This window comes from Zosterops lateralis, assembly GCF_965231275.1.
Source record: "Zosterops lateralis genome assembly, chromosome: 1".
Taxonomy (NCBI): Eukaryota; Metazoa; Chordata; class Aves; order Passeriformes; family Zosteropidae; genus Zosterops; species Zosterops lateralis.
Genome location: NC_139762.1, coordinates 79,133,562 through 79,147,109, shown reverse-complemented (window position 1 = coordinate 79,147,109; position 13,548 = coordinate 79,133,562). Strand labels below are relative to the sequence as shown.

At 35.4% G+C, this 13,548-nt stretch overlaps 1 protein-coding gene across 1 annotated transcript in view; it reads right to left on the bottom strand.

Moving 5' to 3' along the window:
* Positions 1-5,361: 5,361 nt before the first annotated feature.
* Positions 5,362-13,548, bottom strand: part of DNAH5 (dynein axonemal heavy chain 5) — a gene marked incomplete at both ends in the record, with an annotated part of 118,624 nt that continues 110,437 nt past the window's right edge. The window contains 7 exons of the mRNA XM_083870670.1: positions 5,362-5,513; positions 6,927-7,158; positions 8,863-9,015; positions 10,389-10,601; positions 11,410-11,625; positions 12,248-12,451; positions 13,223-13,428. Of these exons, the coding sequence (XP_083726796.1) occupies positions 5,362-5,513; positions 6,927-7,158; positions 8,863-9,015; positions 10,389-10,601; positions 11,410-11,625; positions 12,248-12,451; positions 13,223-13,428 (1,376 nt within the window). The remainder of the gene's footprint in view (positions 5,514-6,926; positions 7,159-8,862; positions 9,016-10,388; positions 10,602-11,409; positions 11,626-12,247; positions 12,452-13,222; positions 13,429-13,548) is intronic.

Here is a 13,548-nt window from a genome sequence, read left to right as displayed (position 1 = left end):
AAGTAACAAACTCATTGTTTGTCAACCATAACTCACCTGAAACAATTTACTTTGAAAGAATAAAGAACTTGATTTATTTTCAAAAGCTGTATTTGAGAAGTAAGGATTACTATGCAGAAGTTGGAGACCAAAATGCAAAAAAGGAAATCATACTACAAGCATTTTTGAGCTTTATTACACCACCATGCAGTGTCAAGAAGAAATGCAAAGCAACTTATTTCATGTGTAAAATGCATTTTGTCTTGGAAGGCACAGTCATTTGAGCTTTGGCTGCAAGGATTATTATTTTGTCTCATCTGCACATTTTACACAAAGTATTTTAAATGAAACAATATTGATTTACACAAGTAATAAAATCATTGAATGGCTTGGGTTGGAAGGGGCTTTTAAAGGTCATTTAGTTCAATCTCTCTGCAATCTCAAACCAGACGAAGTTACTCAGAAGCCCCATCCAACCTCACCTTGAATGTTTAGAGGGATGAGGCATCTACCACCTACCTGTGCAACCTATATTAGTGTTTCACTGCTTTTATAATAAAAAAAAATTATTCTTTGTATCTAATCTAAGTCTACCCTCTCGTAGTTGAAAATCGTTATCCCTTGTCTTACCACAACAAGCCCAACTAACGTTTTTCTCCGTGTTTCTTGTAAGCCCATTTTAAGCACTGAAAGTACTTAAATTAGTTCCTTCACGCAAAGGAATTAATTTGTGAAAATTATGGCCTGCAGAAGGGGCTTTTATTGAGCACATCTTATTTCACAAAGCATTTCCAGGTATTCTTTGTGCACACGCTCTAGTCACAATCTTATACAGTGCTTATAAGCATCATCATCAGTTAACATTTCCTTTCTAAGCATATATTAATCAGATTAGAAAAGACACTAAAAGATAAGATGAACCACTTACAATGCTCTTCCCAAACTAAGCTACTACTATTTTGCCAGAACTGTAGTTCACTCAGAGCAAGACAGAGAACTAATTCAGCTTAAAACGAGGAAAGCATAAAGTGATATTAAATATAGTAAGTTAAATAGGTCAGTTAACAAGACATTCCAGTTTACATTTTTCTGCAAAAATTACACTTTTTATACTCAAGAATTGAAAGGTGGTGGAGGAGACACTTTGCAGAATGAGCTATATATATTGGCTGCCATTCTTGTGGCAGTTTAACAGGGAAACTGAAAACTTTGTTATTTGTAGGCAACTCATGTAAAAACAGTGTCTTAACAAGTTACTCTGCCTTCTGTTCAATCATGTTAACCTCTTTTCACAGACAGTTCACAGAGTTTCCTAACTCTTCTTTTTCTGTGTGTAGATTTTCTTGTTTTAAGATAACACCTTTAGAAAAAAAGATCATGTTTTTACATCAGCAAACATCTGTTGTTTTTCTTACCAAAATAGGATAGCTCATACCCTCTGACAGCAAAAACTAAAATAACTCCATCAGTTCTCAAAGTGATTGCAATGCAAATAATAATTCTTCTAAAAACTTAAGGGCCAGTATCCATTTTAAATAATAGCTATTACTAAAAAATATTTTAACCACATCTTTCTTCTCTCTTTTTCTTCTGCTAACTTTTCCAGTGTTGGTTCAATAACTCTTTGTTTTGTATATTTGTTTAAAAGATTGAATGTGCAAGTCAATACCAAGAAAATTCTAATTTTATGTGAAGACTTCAAGGGCAAAGTAAGACTGGGAACATATATTTGCTTTTTAGTTTTAAAACCTCAGATTTTAATTACATTTTTCTATATTAATATAGAGACTCATAATACATGATCATTTACACTGGATGTTTTAATAAGAAAGAAAGAAAGAAAGAAAGAAAGAAAGAAAGAAAGAAAGAAAGAAAGAAAGAAAGAAAGAAAGAAAGAAAGAAAGAAAGCTATAGAATAATATAGTGCTTGGAAGAACTGCATAGAGCAAATTAAATGCCAGAAGCTCCAGTAAATGGTACATCTTGGGATCCACAGACATGTCAAGAACTCCTCTTTTATTCCATCTGTTTAATAGACCTTTAGTTTTACACAGCTGACAAGCAACTTGTCTCATATGCAACTACCTCTGCAGCATTGGGTTTTTAAGTGTTCTATGTGTTCCAAAAGCCTTCAGATATTCAGATATTTGTACATATCTATAATGTCTGTGCAATGTGAATGTGAAAGCTAAAATTAAAATGTGGCAATATGAACACTAGTCAAGCTTTATTTCAAGATTCATTAGGGAGCCACTTAGTATATCCAACTCTGGGTAATTAAAATAGGACAACCATCCAAGCAAGGAATGAAAAAAGAAGCCCACATAATAAAGAAAAACTGAAATTTCTTCAATATTGATTTAATTATGAAAATAATTTAACGAAGGATATTTCATAATAAGAAGCAGTTTCCATTTTTTTTGTACATATACCACAGCAATGTACTTCTGAAAAAATAATTCTTTTCAGTCATGATAACCACACTTACTGGTAGCTTGGAATTGCATTGCTTACTGTGTTTGAAACTTGAATTTTTCTTTATCCTTATAATCTCGAAAGTGCAACAAAGCACAACTGCGAGAAAAGCACAACTGTGAGAAAAGCGACCTAGAAGTTAAGAGGTATGGGTATAGACACAGAGCTCAAAGAAAAAGCTTTTCTGAAGAGAAGCTCATATAGTAGTAGTATAACCTACACAGCACAGTATCTATTTGAAAGACTAGGTTGCTAATTTTAAGTACTCTAAAATTTATGAGGGATTTCAAAGCACTATGGTGAAACTCTAATATCTGCACATTGTTCAGAACATTATTTTACTATTATTTTCCAAGATAAAATTGTATAATATTTGTTTTAAAATATTCTCCAAAATACATGTATTTATACATGCCCAATATGAGAAATTCATTTAGACAATACCTTCTGTAGTCCTGAATTCCTCCCGACCCTCAAATTTATAGTGCTGCGTGCTTAATAGCAGCATAACTGAAGTCTGTGAATGGTATTTCTTGTATATTCAGTACCAATAGCAGAGTCAAGGAGTTCTAGACTTCCAATTCTACAATACATGAGGTTTGGTTATTTTATTGATATTCCTTTCCATTGAAGGATTTCATTATCCATTTCTACTATGAAGATGAACAACAAACAGCTAATTCCCTCCCCCCGTTTTAAGGCATATGCCCAGGAACAGCAAAGGCAGGCTGCTTGGAAAGGACAGTGGAGCGGGAAGCCAAGAGCCACAGCAGGGTGGGCAGGGCAAAGCTCACTCTGACAAGGACACAGTCCCATGGCACCTGAACAAAAAGAGAGCAACCAGGGCCAGCTAACATATCAATGACTGCCAGATGAGGCTGTAATAACAGGGCAGATCTGAGGTCAAGCCAGATAGATGGGTCAGCAAGGTAGGGTCTGAAGAGATGAGGTTAACCAGACAGGGCCACACAGATCAAGGCAAGGCTATAGTAAATGAGGCAGGTCCAATTTGAGCCACACCAAGCCCAGGAAGCAAAACCTCTGGGAGAGCAGGGTTATGCACTCTGGCCCCTAATATAATACTACATTTCCAGTGCTCATTGAACTTTCCCCTGCCGTATTTTCCATCCCTGATGGTGGTTTTGCAGACACCTAAAGAACCGATGCCAAACCTTTTACAAAAAGAAAGCTAAAGCAACACAAATAACAATGACATCCAATATCAATTGTTTCACTGACCTAACAGGCTTTGGAATAACAAGGATGACCAGTGTGGGGAACTACCATTTTCCTTTTTCTACTCTTCCCACAGAAAATCACACTCTGAAAAAAATGTGCAGTCCCCTCACTGAGAATTCATAATGAGTTTGATGTATCCACTTTATCTACAGCAATGATGGTAGAAAAAATGCCCAATTCGAAATGTTGTATTTCAAGTGCATGCAAAATTCTCAGTATGGATGACTTGCACAATGATGAAATATGTGCATCTTCTTCAGAGAGGAAGGTCTTAGTGAAAGACATGAGTCCACAGCAACTCAGAACTCCTGTGAGTGTCCAGAGATCTCCTGGAAGCCAGAACATGGTGCTTCAAGGTTCAGTAAAGAACACTTCAACCCTTCTAACTTTATTTATTTATTGCCATGTCTAAATTAAAAGTGTTTCCTATAAAAGATTTTCCACATATTTCATTTGTATCACTGTGAGTTCTTTAAAAGAAAAAAAAAATTGTAATTCCAAGAGGGAAAACCTCTACAGCCAGAATCTGTTTGACAGAATCAATGTTCCATCTAAGTTTTATTACTGTTTTCACTGTGGAAATGAATGTTGACGTCTCCCTGTATTAATTTGACATAAAATTGAAAACAGTTTCTCCATTGCAGCATTTATGAATGACAGATGAACCAAGAATACTGATTCTCTCTGCTTCCTCTTCTCAAGAATATATTTTTGGGAATGATTAGTGGACGACTAAGATACATGACCTAATGAACTCAGCAACAACAATACACTGGCTTTTTGATGATTAAATAAGTATGCTTGACCTATAAAGCCCATATTGTCCAACTACATGGAGCTGCCATTATTTGTATTTCTCATTTAAGATTAATTCCTCCATGAAGGGTTTTCCATCTGAGACACCAAAAAAGTGGGAAGGGAGGGAGACCTCATTTACTAATAATGCTGATCAAGAGAGACTCAAATCTGGTATAGTAGCACACAAAGAAGTATCCATCCATTCATTCCTATGGAGTTATTTGCTTCTTATCCAGTACATATTTATAAGTGCTGAGCCAGATAGTAAGGAATTTTGGCAGCTGTCAAAATGCTTGTTTACCTATTTAACACAATGAATTTTTTCTCCAAGTAGTGAAAAAAGTGTGATATTTTTCCTGCCTTATCTCCTTTATTTAGACAGCAAGCAAACTATCAGCTAGGAAATAAATCTTGGACCATAATCTTGAGGAATTTTAACTAATATGACTGAGCAGCAGGGCTTAGCTTTCCAAAGATACACACACACACACAACCAGCTTTGCATTTAGCCTCTTGAAGATAAGTCCTAATACAAGAATATTTACTACCAAAAAGTAACAATGTTCAATTAATCTTTATTCAAGATAAAATTAAGTACACAAGAGGAGTGCTTATGCACACATAAGTGATAGGAGCACTAAATATTTGTCATGATTCTTCAAAGACAGCAAAGTTAATGTCACTATAAGATGTAAGATTTATAAGCCTATTGTAGAGGTTTATTGAGAACAATTTAATAAAAATACGATAATGGAGTCTATGATTTAGAAATAATATTTTTAGAAGTGTTTCACTGTGTATCTAACTACATATTAATTTTTACATTTAAAATCAGAAAAGAATTCCTGGAAACCTTCTTGTTTTTAAACATTACTTCACATCACACAGAAGTGCTACTCCACGGAGTACCCAGTGCTCTGGAGGCTGACGGGTTTTAAGATCCATAGCAGCAATGTAATTCAGGTCTGTTCGACTGCTCTTTTTGTAGATGGGACATGAATACAGACGTGGATCTTTCGCAGCTGAAAAGGCAGAAGAGACATAAAGAGTGACTAAACTAAGTTGAAAAAATGAAGCCCTAAGGGAATATCATAAGGCAAATGGCAAACTGAATCCAAGTTCAACAGTACACTGCTCTCTATTTGCTATTGCCAGCTGAAGGACATACATGCTTTGAAATTCCTGTAGGTTTAAGATTCAGCATGAGCACCTAGGAATTGATGCAAAGCAAGATATGTAAACATGCAAAACAAGATATGTAAATGGACACTCTAGAATAATTAGTGTTCTTATTGGTTCAATCTGCCCACTGAACATCACTTCTTATCAATGTATTATGCCAAAATAAAATTTCCCTACTTTGAGCAACCTGGTTTGAAATGCATTTAGTATTTGAGAGTACACATCACCAACTACTTCACTGCAGAATTAGAACAGTAGTCTAGTCATGCTCAGTACTTCAGTATTCATTATTTAGGATCTTGGCTGGTGATCATGCCTTTCATAAAAAATTTGCTATGCTAAATAACATGTATACAAGCTTTGCTTTTAGAGGTGGAAGGCTTTTCAACAGTTTTTTCCAGTTTTATGTTCTGCAGTGGATTGTTCTAGTCTTTTTTTACATCCTTATTCAACAGCATGTCCTATTCTATACGCAAAACCCCACTACATTAGGACAAATTAGACATTTTCACAGCACTGTCCTTAAGCCCCATAAGTTTCCTTTCCATACCTACATTCCTTTTCTGCCTCAAAGATAAAACATCTTCCACCACCTCACTCCACCTTTTACTTACTTCCATGAGCTCAAAACCAGACTGACCAGGAAAAAGTTTTTTTTATAAATAGAACATTATATATATATATATATATGTATAATGTGTGTGTGTGTGTGTGTGTGTGTACATGTAGTTATGTGTGCATATATATATGCATCTATATATATATAATCCATGTATATCTTATATGTTGTGTATACATACTTATGTATATGTTACATATGTTTTATATATCTATCTAAATTACATTCATTTTTGCCATGAGTGAAAGAAATTATTTAGGTTTAGGTTATGGAGGCTACGGAGATCACAGAGTTTATGTATAAGAAAGATGGTATTTTTAATCTGGGATACATATTGGCAATATGTACAGCTTACCTGTAAATGGGTTACAAAGTTCTTAACACCATTAAGACTATGTATAGAGACCTAGCTAGATATTAGGAAAAGTGCCTACTATCAGTTATGAAGCAAGTCTGAAAACACATTTTCAATGGAAGACTGGGAAGTGTCCTCCATTGAAAGAGACTTGCTATATATACAATGACTAGCAACAGCTTCACGAAATCCCTACACCCTAAAAGATTTTGATGCAGTTAAGTAAAAAGTTACATTGAATTCAATGGAAATAACATCCTCCACAATACTGTTACTTACTGTGATTCTCTGCATATATCCTTATAACCGGCATCGGCTCAAAGAGCACCTTGGGCTTAGATTCTGTCAGTCTCATATTTCTTCTGTCCCAAGCAGCTCCTTCCAAATACAGCCCATACACGTAGACCCCTTCTGAAGGGGGGCTTGTGATATCATCCTTCATCCATTTAGTGACTTCATTGCACAGCACTACACTGTCAAGAGCCCATCCTTTGTTAGCTCTTGTTATTTCCTGCCCAAACCAGAAAAAGGTTAGGTGGTTACATTTTCACATAAGCACAGAACCCTTTTTCCCAGCAGTTATTAGAAATAAATTTGTATGGTCATAACATATCCTCTTCAGTTAAAAAAAAAAACTCCAGCAATTCTTTACAATATCCAGGTTCACAGAAGTCTGACTTTTCTCTAAGGGAGTGATGGCATGGCACTATGAGAAAGTTTTCAGTACTTTTTCCAGAGACTATTCCAAGTAACACAACCAGTGAATGTCCATGGTAGCCAGCTCTTACGAAGACAAAAATTTCACATATTTGATGAGATGAGAAAACATTACTTGCATGTGGTAAGTGAAACGCATTTTCTGGGGTTACATTCCTTTTCCTGCATCTCTGCTCTTCAGTAACTGTATTCTTAATGAGTAAGAACTCACTCAACTATAAAGGTACATAAAGATTGCAAAAAAACCCCTGCTAGTTAATGCACTGGACAACACTCATTTCTCAGTTGTCCTGCTCATTACTAACCCATGCAAATAAGTTATTGCAAACCAAAGTTTTAGCCTGGTCTTCCAAAGGCTTCAAAAATCTTTGTTTGAAGTAACTGGAATTAATGCTTGCCCCATACTACAGTTACCTGGATGATCTAAAAGACCTCAAGGTTTTTAGCTCAGTGGTCATTCTTGCTTTTTCTCTTTCTCATTTCTTTTTGTTTTACCCCACAGCAAAGTCCAGAAACTCACTTTGGTATTTACTTGGGATATTAGGTTGTTACATTTCCATAGTTCCTTTTTACGGAAATGGAAAATTCTGTAGTTTCCAACTGTTTTGAATCCTGCTAGTAAACCTTTTGCACAAGCTTGGATGCAAAAGATAGTCCCAGTTTAGGACTGTTCACTCAAATAAAATATTTTGTTACATAATTCCAAGTATATGCCTGAAATTTTAGATTACACTACCCAGACCTCAGAATAAGAGAGGATATTTTTCCTGCACCCCAAATCTTCATTCTCTCCTCCAAAAGTATGGGCTTTTTTTCCTGAGGTCCCATTGTATTTTCACCTGAGTATTCTTTTGTAATTTTACACATTCCAGACACTTACTGTCTCCAGTGTGTCCCTTTATGCTGACCAACATAGGCATTTATTGCTTTCTATTAAAGTAAAAAGTTGCTGTGACTGCAACACAATCACCAAGTCAACATGCATGCATTAGCAAATACATCAAATATTATACTTACATGCATTAATAAAGAAAAGTCTTTCCCACTTCCTGAAGAAAGACTTAATCAGCTACCAAACAGCTGAAGTGAAATGTAAGACTAATTCTGAATAGCTTTTCTGCCCAGTGTCCAGTTAGGTAAGTACTGAACACAAAACAAAAGAGAGGGGGAAACAGGCAAATTCATGGCACTTAATGACCATTCTCAGAGATATCTCAATGGAAATCTGAGACTAAATATTTTTCTAGTCTACCATAATAATGTTGTGAGGTAGCCTCTACTTATTTGGGCCTTGGTCAACACAGGAAACATATTTTAACACATTAGTGGTTGATATACTGAAAACGTATGTGTGAAGGAAAAGCAGTTCACTCAGGAAATGCTGGACAGTCACACATCTTTGCAATGTGTATAAACTCGTCCTTCATCAGACAATACATTTTCTTTTTAAAAGCATGTAAAAAAAAATAAGCAGAATAAGACTTCAAACACAATTTACCTGTCTCACTGCAGTTAAAAATCCCTGAGGATTAAAAAACCCTGCCATCCAGAAACAGTTCGGCTGACTTTCAAAAATCCACTTGTAAAACTGGTTGTTTCTTTCTAGAAGTTCAGTAAACCAGAAACCAAGTGTACTGGAAGGCCAAGATGCCTAAAAACAGTAAACATGTTTTAAAATAGCATACTGCTACTTACTCCCATGGTGATAAACAGTAAAATACTAGCAAAGCGTATTTGAAAATAATTTATCATCTCTTAACTTTAATCTGATGCTTAAACTTTGCATCCCACTGAAACCTGAAGCAAATTCTCTGTTCAAATTCATGTCTACTATTCCACTTACACGTTCAATGCTCTCTGTAGTAATTGTCCATTTTATTACATTTTTTGCAAGGTTAGACAGCTGTATAAACTAAGAAGAAAAAATTTATTCATGTCTTTATAATTCCAAGATCAATATAAAGACAACATGATTTCTGCAAAATTGTTCTGCATTTTTATTCTTCTGAATAAAACCTAAGGAAAACTGAACTTGGCCTGTGTGGAGATACAGCTGTGTTTGAAGCATCTGTTTACATCTAGGTTTTGTACCATGAAAACACTTTGTCAGTAGAAACAAAACAAGCAAACAAAAAAAACCTCCCCATTTTTCTTTCCATCAGTTGCCATTAACAGCTCTAATTATCCCTGAAAACTATTTCTATGGGAAGAGGCTGAGAGCTGGGATTGTTTAGCCTGGAGAAGACAAGGCTCAAAGGATATAATATGTTTATATCTCGTGTGGAGAAAGGAAGTGAGTGGAGCCTGATCCTTGTCAGCAATAGGAGAGAATGCAATGGGAACAAAATGAAATGTCAGAAATTCTGTTTCAGCTTAAGGGGTTTTTTGTTTGTTTGGCTGGTGGTTGGTTGATTGGCTGGTTTTTACTGTGAAGGTGATCAAACAGTGGGATGGGCTGCACCTCTCTGACTCTGGAAACTCCTGGAAAACCTGCTTTAACTGACCCTGCTTTCAGAAGCGTGATTAAACTAGACTGTTTCCACAGGTCCTTTCCAGCATCTACTATTCTGTAAATATGTGGCTATTACTCAAAGTACACTGATTTTGACCAAGATGGACAAGGCATCTCTACTTAATCCAGAAAAGGAACATATATAAATTATATATATTCAATAAATAGCACCATCATTGTCCACAATGTGGGTGCTATTTTTTAAAATCCATCATCACATTTTAAATTTCTCTCCTCTTTCTGGGTTTTTTATCCTGCCAACATGCAGGATAAGTTTGTTAAAATGGCAAATATCTGCATCCTTCACATTCATTTCAATTTTTATAAATGAAAGAAGGCTTGTTTTGACTATGTTTATTTTAGCACAAAATCTACTCCAGCAGTTGCACAGCTCTGGTTAACACGTCTGAAACTTAGTTTGAAAACATATTTACTATAAGTCTAGCAGTTTAATCTAGTCTCTTCAGAAATAGATTTTTTATTTCTTTCCAGAACAAGTGATGTACACCTACCTTTTTCCAGCTAGCAGGAATCCTTCCATCATACATGCAGTCTAAAGCATCCCTCAGATTTTCACTCATAACTATTGTCCCATCAATGGCAAGTTTTAGATCAGTCAGAGTGCTTCTGACTAAAGAAATAACTCCCTGCATTTGTTCAATCTCCTGTCGCAAAAATATGTGCATAGGTTGAAAAGGTCCCATGTTCTTTAGTTTTTGTTTTACCTGTTGGTAGAAAACCAAAGATCCTTCAATAGAAGTGAAAAAAACAAATTTGCCTTTATGTCAAGGTTACACCCCAATATGATCTTTGAGACATAATTAATTTATGAGCTTAAAGAGTCAGTTTTGCACTTCCCTTGAATTCTCTGCAAGAGAGAAACTCAGGATTTGTTCCAAGAGAAATCTATGATGATGAGATTGGTTATTTTTTTAGTCTAAGTCATTATTTAGGTTGTATATCATTCTTTGAGCTAATGGCACATAGGTAGGCTGTTTACCTTAGTTCAGAGAATTCAGCTTTAATTCCAACAAGCAGTTCCAAGGTTTTCTTTGCACAAACCAATCAACAGTAATTGCCCCAGCTACTTTGCTTCAGCATAGCAGCAATGCCTGGGAACTATAACAATACCAGGCAGTCTTGTATTCTTACCAAACTCACTGATACATTTTTAATCAAAAGTGTAAAATTAACAAATAAACAACTACATGAACATAACTAGACATTTTATAGTGTCAACAGCCTATAGTGTTAAAAGCTGATGATACTACCTCCCCCATAGTGCAAATGACAATTTAAGTGTTAACAAGTTTAATATTTCTGAAAAGTTCTCACAAACACATTTCAGCACACATTTAATGGCTTAATTATAAACATTAATAGTTTGGCCACACTTCTTTAAAATACAAAGTATTGCCTGTATGAATTAATTCAAACATGCTTTTAGAAAAGTTGTTGGTTGTTTGGGTTTTATTTTTAATCCATAAAAGGCAAGATGGAGCAAATGATTTTGCCAGAATTTCATTAACTCACTTCAAATGTAACATAATCAGCAGGAAGTTTTTCCAGCATATCATCAGCCAGTCTGGCTACAACTGCCTCTCGAGTTTCACCTCCTCCACCAGAGCTATCTTTAGGCTGAATACTGAGGATGGTGTCCAATACATCTTTGGAAACTTTACTTTGGTAGGTGATATCCGCATTGGGGTGCAAACCAAACACCTCTGGTGTGTCATAAGCAGGAAGGCTCTACATGGTAAAATATAAAAAGAGTACAACTGGAGAATTAGAAGAAAATTGTAGAGAGAATTTGAAGAAAATCATTTTTAAAAAACAACCATTAAAAATCCCCAAACAAAAAACCTCAACACACAACAAAATCAAATAAAAAACCAGAAAAAAATTCTCGATTTCTATTTAGTAAGAAGCTAGATTTCTTCAAATAGTCTTAAGCCGAATAATTTGCTGTGGGGTCTATTTGTCATGCCACAGCCCAAATCACACCAATCAAGATGTGTTTTAACAACTACATGCTATTTCAATAATAAACTTTTACTCTCATATATCTAGACTTTTTATTTCAAAGAGCTTGTAACCAATATTTGGACTTCATTCTTTGCCCTCATTAATAACTTTGTGCCTTTAGGTATGTCCCACAAGCAAACTGCATGAACAAGAAAATATATGTTGCTATCATGAAGATGATAACATTGATAACAATAATTAGTTGTCACTAATAGATATGCAAGCTGCTAGAAATCAGCTGAAAAATCTGTGAATGAAAGACAAAATACAGGTACTTAGACAAAAAGGAAAATTATAGGGAATCAGGAACTTATGAGTAATGAGTGATTAGTTTTCATTTACCAACCTGTATATACTGAAGGTATTGATCCACCAAAGAACATTTGGGTATGCTGTATCCTTTGTAGAAGCTGAATTCCTGACTGAATGTATTTTCACTGAACCAAACCTTTACAAAAGTGTTCATGAGTCTTTTGTCAAAGTCGTCTGTCACACGACCACCATACTGTATCTCACCTATCATGTAACAAATAGTGCTCCAGGAGACCCCCTAAAACCAAGCAGAAAGCACAGACTTCAGCTAATCCTCCTCTTATTTACTTAGATTTGTCAAGTAAAAACAGCTGATGTACCATGTCTGTCCCATTTGGAAGAAAGTTACTTTCCTTTTACTCTTTTTTTCATTATAGTCTTGTATCCTCAGAACAGCTGCAAGGATTTCTCCAAATACAATTAATTGACAAATTCAAGAGCATCTTGAAGATAGCAAGAAGGTTACCGATATATTTGAATCCTCCTTTCACTTAAAATACCAACTGCAAATTGCTCTGCCACCGACCTCTCCGTATGACAACTGACTATATGAAAGTGAGAAACATAGGAGACATTCTTGTATAATCATTCAAAACCCCTTTTGATCTCATCTTGATGCAAAGATAGGTTGGGGGTGCAAATATTATTACTTTTACTCAAAAATAAATTTAAACAAAAGTGTATTTTAAATATCCCTTTTTAACTAATTGACTTGATTAGAAATTGACAAGAAGGTCTATACTTCAAAGGTTTATATTTCTGAGATGGCTGGAAAGGCTTTTTTTTTTAAATGAGGATGTTAATACAGAAATTAAACATGCACTGGATTAGAAGCCTAAGTCTGCTGCTGTAGAGACAGGTATAGTTGAAATATTGAATGTTTGTGGAAAAAACAACAAGTTAAAATCACTCCTGTAGTTCAGTTATTAGGAAGCATTTATTAGTAGCATTTCACTACTAGCAAGATCCATCATCTTAATCCACCTTTCCCACAAAATCATTAATTTACCTTCTTGGTATCCATGCGATTCAAGTGGTTTTTAACGAACTGCACAGTGGCATTGAAATCAGCTTGATTAAACTCATAGGGTATATTCCAACCCAGAGACCCAAACTTGCGTCTTTCTTGAACGGTGGAGTGCAGAAAGGCGACAGCATACAACAGTGGTTTCCACTGCACCATTTTACTGGCATCTAATAAATCCTGGCTGACACCTGTTGATTGCAAATGGGCTTTATGAGAATCACAGCAATTGTCTTTTTCAAAACTTCTTCAAATCAGTGCTAAAATATCACTCTAGAGATATTCACTTGGCTCTCTGCCTCTCCCAAGGG